The sequence below is a fragment of the Amphiprion ocellaris genome, chromosome 3, assembly GCF_022539595.1.
Source record: "Amphiprion ocellaris isolate individual 3 ecotype Okinawa chromosome 3, ASM2253959v1, whole genome shotgun sequence".
Classification (NCBI taxonomy): Eukaryota; Metazoa; Chordata; class Actinopteri; family Pomacentridae; genus Amphiprion; species Amphiprion ocellaris.
In genome coordinates, this window is record NC_072768.1 from 36,192,116 (window position 1) to 36,201,119 (window position 9,004).

The 9,004-nt window shown below is 36.2% G+C and overlaps 1 protein-coding gene across 11 annotated transcripts in view; it reads right to left on the reverse strand.

The window, feature by feature from the left end:
• The window catches only part of phf21ab (PHD finger protein 21Ab), a 62,477-nt gene extending 54,533 nt beyond the window's left edge, over positions 1 to 7,944 (reverse strand). For 2 of the 11 annotated variants that reach the window (XM_055006661.1, XM_055006652.1), the window contains exon 1: positions 7,791 to 7,941. In XM_055006661.1, the coding sequence (XP_054862636.1) occupies positions 7,791 to 7,941 (151 nt within the window). Of the gene's footprint in view, positions 1 to 6,153; positions 7,165 to 7,218; positions 7,608 to 7,790 lie in introns of those variants that run through there. The other 9 variants (XM_055006663.1, XM_055006654.1, XM_055006670.1 and 6 more) reach the window with 7 other exon arrangements.
• Positions 7,945 to 9,004: the final 1,060 nt, after the last annotated feature.

Consider the following 9,004-nt stretch of genomic DNA (forward strand, 5'->3'; position numbering starts at 1 on the left):
GCAAAAACCCTGCATTCACAATTCTGCTCAACTACAGAAATAACATGAATAAAATGTACTTTAAAGTACTCTGTGATTGGGAAAATATCATTTCTGACTAAAAAAATAACTCCAGTAGTTCATCTTTAATCTAATCTTTAATTTCTCTTTAAAACAGGACGTTTGTTTACCTAAATTAAGCTTAAAAATCTATAATACTCTGAATATTTTCCCCTGAAATGCAGCTTAGTTTGAGTATAACACCTAGAATGTACTATAACGAAGTACAAGCACACCAGAAGCGCATTGAAGTACATCCAAAAGCGGTTATGTGAGTTCTGGGATTCATCTAGAGGATTTTTTAAAATTCTGCTATAATAATAAATCAGATTTTACTTAGTTACACTCCTCCACTGATGTATTTGTCACGCAGACGCCCTGAAGTCACCGATGCAGACAGTAATTCTTTTAGAAACACTTCCTTCCACTCCGCCTCCACAAAGCGCCTCCAACTACCGTCTAAATACAACCAGGTGAGAAGTTTCCCTGCTTTTTTATCGCCTGTGACCCTTTAAAACAAACTGAAGGGGACCGATTACAACCACACAGGGAGGTTTTAGCTTCCCTTGTTTCGCTTAAATGCATTTTAGAGGTGAAATTGCACCAAAAAAAGCAAAAAACTGGAGGGAAAAACATCCTATGCGGCTGTAACAGTTCTCTACTGCGCCCCCTGGTGGAGTTACACGAGAAGCATTAACAGAAACTCAAACAAATACAACGTCCAGGATTAACAGCACCTTTTAGGTCACAACTGGCTGAAATTAGAGCCAGTCGACGGTTCAAGTTCCTCCCAAGGGTCACTGGATAAATGATTTATTATTTATCACCAACCCATCTGAGACGTTTAAAGAGGAAATGAGGTAGAAAATGAGTTTAATCTTTAACTATGTGTCGTATTTTATAAAAATATTACAGGTTTAGTACAGTAACATCTAATTTAACGCATTAAGACGGATTTACTGCAGTAAAAGTACAATACTCACTCAAAAATCAAGTACTTTCATTTGCAAGTAACTCTATTTTATACTCTTAAGAGAATCATATAATTATTTATAATTACACAGAAACAACTTAAGAATCCAGATGAGTGTAGTGGAGTACAAGTATAAAGTGGCAGATAAGGGAAATACTCAAGTATTTTTCAGTTTAAAAGTACCTAAACACTAAGTACTTACTAGAGAAAAACTAGTTAATTAATAAAAGCCACAGTCTGAAACCTACAATAAGGAGACCTGAGTACAAGATACCCAAATACTCAAGTACTTTCCATTGTAAGTACCTAAAACTGCATTTTGTACTATTAAAGGCATCGTGTGTATTGTAAATACACAAAAATAACTAAAGAATCCAGATGAGTGTAGTGGAGTATAAGTATAAATTAGAAGAAGTAAATGGAAATACTCAAGTATTTCTATGTTCCAAGTGTCTAAAAACTAAGTACTGCATTAGGGCTGGCAAAAAAACTGCATTTCGTACTCTTAAAAGCATCATATGAATTGCAATTATACAAAAACAACTTAAGGAGTTCAAAGAAGGGAGCGGGGTACAAGTATATAGTAACAGAAAAGAGAAATACTCGAGTATTTCTACATTTGAAGTACCAATAAACAACATACTATAGTAGCACTGGCAAAAAAAACTACTTACGGTAATTAGTAAAAGACAACTTAAACCTGTAATAAAAGGACCTGAGTACTTTGTTAAAAGCTTCTAGGGAAAATTCAGAAGAGTATAAGTATAAAAATACTCAAGTACTTTCATTTGGAAGTACCTAAAGACTGTATTTTACGCTCTTAAGAGAATCGTGTAAATAGTAATTACACACAAAGCAATTTAAGAATCCAGATGAATGTAGTGACGAACAAGCATGAAGTAGCAGAAAAGGGAAATACTCAAGTATTTTTATATTTCAAGTACCGATAAACAAAGTACTATTGTAGCACTGACAAATAAAATACTTAATTAGTAAAAGACAGAACCTGAAACCCGCAATAAAGGGACCTGAGAAAATTCAGTAGCGTACAAGATTTTCAAATACTTCCTGTTGCAAGTACCTAAAAAGTGTATTTTGTACTCTTAAAAGCATAGAATCCAAATGAGTGTAGTGGAGTACTAGTATCAAGTAGCAGAAAAGGGAAATACTCAAGTATTTCCATTAACAAAGACCACAAAACTGTGCTTAGAGACAACATACTGTATTAATACTTGCAAAAAATTACTGAACTGCAGTAAACCACAGTCTAAAACTTGGGACAAAAGGCTCCAAATACTCTCATTTTCCTTTTGTAATTCAAAAATTTCACATAAATGGGATACAAACAAAAACTAACAGCTGTCAGACAAATGCAGTGCAGCAAAAACTACCACGTTTTCTCTAAAATGTCGTCAAATACCAGCATAGGAATACTCAAGCACTTCAATTTATCAATTACCATACAACTGTACTTATACACGGCTGTACTGTGTTAGTACTTAGGAAAAACAAGCAATAAAGCTCTGGTACTGGATACAAATGAGGAAAAAGTACACTAAACTAAAAAAATTACAATATTTCTGTCTGAAATGTAGTGAAGTACAAGAAAATGGAAATACTCAAGTACTTCTATTTACAACTACTTTAAAACTGTACTTATATACTGTTGTATTGTAATAATATTTAAGAAAGCCCAGCTAGATACTATAAGTCATAGTCTAAAACCTGCAACAAGAGGTTCAAAGTACTTTGATTTCTGTTTTATACGTTAAAACTGTTTGTTTTTAAAGTGTAAATACAGTATTTCCCTCTGAAATACGGTGAAGTACAAACACAAAGTAGCCGAAAATAGAAACACTCAAGTACTACAATTTTCCAAATACTACAAAACTGTACTTTACTCCACAGGATGATTCCTGTAACCCCGAGTACTCTGTTTTTTGTTTAGTCTTTAAAAGCTTGAAGCAAATTACACAAAGTATTTATATGAACGTAGTACAGCATGAAGTACTTTTAAGTGCATAACTACTCTAAAACACGTGACAATGAGCTCAGAGTACTCTGATTAAAGCTTGTATGTTTGTCTTTTACATAAAATCAAAAAGTAAAAGTACAAAGCAGCAGACGATGGAAATACTTTAGGAATTCTACTTTTTAAGTACTAAAAACTCTACTTTGCTGTTTTGTTTTGCTTCTTAAAAGCTTCCTGTAAAATGCAATTTAACAAAATGGAATTAAGAAGTCAGATGAGCACAATGAAGTACAAGTATGAAGTATAAAGTACTACATTAGTGCTGGCAAAAAAACTATTTGAGTAAAAGACAGTCTGAAACTTGCAATAAAGGGACCTGAGTACTACAATTACAAAAAATTACAAAAAGCATACGGGAATGTCAGTACAAAAATACTTAATTACTTCCATTTCAAAGTACCTAAAAACAAAGTACTGTAGTACTACTTGAGGAATACTACTTATTTACTTAAAGTCACAAGCTAACAAGTGCAATAAGGGGACCTGAGTACTCAGTAGTAGAAAAATGTAATTACACAAAAGCACCTACAGAATTTAAATGAATTTAGTAGAGTACAAGTACAGAGTAGCAACAAATAGAAATACTCAAGTGCTTCTATTTTCCAAGTACCTACAAACTAAGCACTGTATTTGCACCAGACAAAAACTACTTATTTTACCATAAAATACAACCTAAAACCTGAGGCAAGGGCACCAGAGTACTTCTTTAAATGCTTCTAAGGAAAATGTAGTAAAGAAGGACTACAAAATACTTCATTATTTCCATTTCAAAGTACCTAAAAACTAAAGGCAGTATTATCTGTTTAACAGCCATATAGCGGAACATAAGTATAAAGTACTCTATTACTTCCATTTCTTAGTACTTTACAACTGTACTTTGTACTCTACTTCTTTTGTTTTGCTTCCTTAAAGCTTCCTGGTGACACAAAAAGGAAGTAAAGCATTAAGATGAATGCAGTGAAGTACAGGTATAAAGTCACAGAAAATGGAAATGTTTGAGTTTTTCAAAGTACCTAAAAACTAAGCATTTTGTTGTGCTGGTACCAGACATAAACTACTTAATTACCTATAAGCCACAGCCCAAAACCTGCGCCAATGGGACGGGAATACTCTAATAATAGTAGTAGAGTACGAGGATGAAAATACTCGATTACTTCCATTTCCAAGTAACTAAAACTGTACTTCAGACTCTCTTCTTGTATTGTTTCCTTAGCAAATCATGTAAATTGCAATTTTAACAGAAAGCAACTAAAGAATCCAGATAAATGTAGTGGAGTAGAAGTACAGAGTTGCAGAAAATGGAAATACTCTTGTACTTCTATTTTCCAAGTACTTATAAACTAAGTACTGTGCTACTACCAGATAAAAAACTACTTGTTTATCCAGAAGCCACAGTATACAACCTGCATCGAGGCCACCCGAGTACGCTAAAAAGCTTCTACAAACAAAAATATAGTACAGTTTAAATATGAAACGACACAAATACTTGAATTTACAAATACCTAAAAACTGGATTTTGTATTCATCAAGCATCATGTAAATTGCAATTACACAAAAAAAACTTAAGAATCCAGATGAGTGTAGTGGAGTACAAGTATAAGGTAGAAGAAAAGGGAAATACTCAAGCACTTCTAAGTTCAGAGTACCTAAACACTAAGCACTTACTATAGAAAAACTAGTTTATCAATAAAAGTCACGGCCTGAAACCTTCAATAAGGAGACCTGAGTACTCTGTTAAAAGCTTCTAGGGAAAATTCAGTAGAGTACAAGTAGAAAAACACTCAAGTACTTTCATTTGAAAGTACCTAAAACTGTAGTTTGTACTCTTAAAAGCATTGTATAAATTACAATTACACAAAAACAACTTAAGGATTTAAAAGAAGGTAGCAGAGTACAAGTATAAAGTTCCAAGTACCTGTAAACAAAGTACTATATTAGTGCTGACAAAAAAACAACTTAATTAGTAAAAGACAGAACTGAAACCTGTAATAAAAGGACCTGAGTATCTTGTTAAAAGCTTCTACAGAGAACATAGTGGAGTAAGAGCATAAAATACTTCATTATTTCCATCTGCAAGTACCTACAAGCTAAGTACTGTATAACTACTTGTGAAATACTACTTATTTACTAAATGTCACAACCTAACAAGCGCAATAAGGGGACCGGAGTACTCAGTAGTAGAAAAATGTAATTATACAAAAGCACCTAAAGAATTCAGATGAATGTAGTAGAGTAGCAAAAAATAGAAATACTCAAGAGTACCTAAAAAACAAATAGTGTATCTAAGTTGTCTGGTACGAGACAAAAACTATGTATTAACCATAAACCACAGCATAAAACCTGCATCAAGGGCACCTGAGTAAATAAAGCTTCAAGGAAATATGCACAAAAAATGGAAATACTCAAGTATTTCTATTTTCAAAGTACCTAAAAACTAAGTACTATATTAGTACTTGTAAAAAAAAAACTGCATGTTGTACTCTTAAAAGTAACATGCTAATTGCAATTACACAAAAACAACTTAAGACTCCAGGAGAGTGTAGTGGAGTGCAAGTATAAAGTATCAGAAAAGGGAAATACTCGAGTATTTGTATATTCCAAGTACCTATAAACAAAATACTGTGTTAGTACTGGCAAAAATACGCATTTTGTTCTCTTAATAGCATCATATAAATTGCAATGACACAAAAACAACTTAAGGACTTAAAAGAAGGTAGTAGGGTACAAGTATAAAGTATAAGAAAAGGGAAATATTCAAGTATTTGTACATTCCAAGTACCTAAAAACTAAGTACTGCAATAGGGATGCCAAAAAAACTGCATGTTGTACTCTTAATAGCATCGTGCAAACTGCTATTACACAAAAACAACTAAGGAATCCAGTAGAGTGTTGTGAAGTACAAGTATAAAGTATCAGAAAAGGGAAATATTCAAGTATTTGTATATTCCAAGTACGTATAAACAAAGTACTATTTTAGTACTGGCAAAAAACTGCATTTTGTACTCTTCATAGCATCATCTAAATTACAATGACACAAGAACAACTACAGTGTAGTGGAGTGCAAGTCTAAAGTAGCAGAAAATGAAAGTACTCGGGTGTAGTAAAGTACCTGCAGACCGTCCCCGGGGCGAGTAGGTGAGTAAAAGTACTGTGGTACTCGCAGCAGTGTGTAACGGCGGCCGGTTAATTGGAGTAATTGCTCCCTGGGTGGGACATGAAGTTGTCTGGATAAACTTCCATCAGCATCACATGCCGCTGCAGAGGCCGAGAGCCGACAAACCGAGCTAAAATGGAGGTTTGGACACGGAGCCGTCACCGCTGCAACACTCCAAAAAGTGTGTTTTCCTTGTTCCGGCGCACAAATAAATGTTTTATAACCTTCTTATTGAGCCACTATGGCCGTCTGGAGCTTCTCCCGACGAAGCCAGCCGACCTGCCTCGCTCTGTGCGTCCTCTCGGCACCGTGAACTCTCACGTTTCTCCACGGAGGAGAGGAGAGGAGGAGGTGGAGGAAGGGTGGTGGTGGTGGTGGTGAGGGGGGGGAGGTGGTGGTAGTGGTGGTTGTTGGGTTTATCGTGGGGTTTTTTTTTCGGGTGTTTCGGTGTGGAAAAAGAAGAGAAAAAACCCTCCGTGGAATCCGCCGACGTTGCTCCGCGCGAGAGAGAGAGAGGCTGCGAGACGTTACCCGGAGAACAAGTGCTAGCCGCGGCTAAAGCTAACGCTAGCTAACAGTCCTGCTAGGCTAACGCTGCGAGCCACGCTGATAACTTCCATCAAAGATAAATATTAACGTCTCCGGCGGCGGCGAGGCGGAAAAACGGACGGCGAGGGGCGAGAAACGGTGTCAGGAAGAGTCCCGAAAGACGCCATCTTTCGGAAAAACATCTAAAAAAAAAAAAAAAAATTCTCCCTGACACCGAGCAGGCGTTGGTGGGTCTAAGTTATATCGGCCCCTTGTCCTCCAGAATATCAACTCCTAGAATAAGAAACACACCAGCTAAACACACAGAAAGCAGCCGGGGAACACACAGCCCCACACCGGCTGCCAGCTCACACACCTGCCGCCACACAGCCGCTCGCACACGGGACAAAGGCAACCGAGCAGGAGGCAAGTTTGACAGGGGAGAAAATTAAAGTTATGAAATTAAAAAAAGCCCCAATGTGCACTACTTACTCAGCAGCAGTCCTCCTCTAGATTAATTAAATATATATCTCTAAGAAGCCGATCCGCCGTGGAATAACAGCACACAAACAGCCCGGCCGCCTCCTTCCCGCAGAGCCGCGTTCAGTTGCCGTATTTTGGATTTAGTTTTGTTGAAATTTGTGTGAAAACAGAGAAACTGAAGCTACAAAACAAGAAGAACTCTTCTTCAATCTCATTCAGCTCCAGCCTCAGCACAGCACAGATCCCTGCGCTCCGGAGCTGGAGGAAGGGGAACAAAAACTACCCGCACGTCCCGCTAATGCCCGTTCGTCCGCGACACGGGGCTCGATGTCGGTGCGGGTCGCCGTTAAAGTTCGTTAAATCGGGCCGATGAGCGAGGCGGAGCGGCGGGGAGAGGTGTTCGAGGAGCGGACTACTTTTTGTGTCGGTGCGGCGAATTTATTTCACTTTGCCTAAGGAACGGCGGTGCTGCGACTCCCATTGCCTAGGGAAAAAACCCGGATGTAAACTCAGTGAAACTCTATGGAGAGAAAGTCAGCACACACAGACACACACACGCACACACGGCCACGGACACACACCGTGAAACTCGGCAGCACTTGCTTGTGCTGTTGTGTTGTTGTTGTGTTGCGGCTGCTGCTGCTGCTGCTGCTGCTGACTGGCTCCGTGTTTCGGCTCCGAGCCTCCACAACCGGGCCGTCCGCTGCCAGCCCGCCGCCGATCAGCCTCCATGTTCGGCTGCTCGCTGCTGCTGGAGCCGCCGGACTGTTGCACTTTGTGGAAGAAGAAGAAGAAGCAGCAGCAGAGGAGGAGGAGGAGGAGGAAGAGGAGGACAGGTGGCTCGGCCTTTTTCCTCCTGCTCCTCTTGTTTTTCTCCTCACTGACTTCCACGGTGACAAATAAATGAATCAGTGGAGGAATTTGACCGATTAAAGTCACATTTGTTGGCTCTAAATCAGTTCAGTGCTGCAGATGGATTCCAAAATAACAAAGACGTGTTCTGAGGTGCTGAGATCAACTACTTCCGTTTGATGTTTGATCCTTATAAAAAAAACAATAAAATATTCTCAGGTATATGTTTTATTTTATAATTAAGAATAAAGATAATTGTTTTTATATTTTTTTTTCGACTTGTGTCTTTTATTGTTTTTATTTTCTTTCATTTTTGTATTATTATTACTTTTTACTTATTACACCATGTTTTTATTTGTGTTCACAGCTTATAACTTATTTTTATTTATTTATTTTTTACTACAGTTTTATTTTTTATCTTCATTGCATCAGGATAGATTGGGTAGATAAACTTTCAGATTATTTTATAATTAAGATTACATTTTTTATTCTCATTTTTAAAATTTTTTTTGACTTGTGTCGTTTATTGCTTTGATTTTCTTTCATTTTTGTATTATTATTATTATTATTATTATTATTATTATTATTATTATTATTATTATTATTATTATTATTATTATTATTATTATTATTATTATTATTATTAATAATAATAATAATAATAATAATAACAATAATAATATATTACTTTTTACTGTTATTATTTAATATTACATTTATTTGTATTCACAGCTTTCTCTTTTTTGTATTTTTTGTACATTTTTATTTTTATCTTCATTACATCAGGATAAATAAGGAAGATAGACTTCCAAAGAATAAACAATAAAATATTCTCAGGTTTATGTTTTTTTATAATGCTATTTTTATCCTAATTTTTATATATTTTGTACTTGTGTCTTTTGTTTCTTTTATTTATTTTTTAATTCTCAATTTTCTTTGTTTT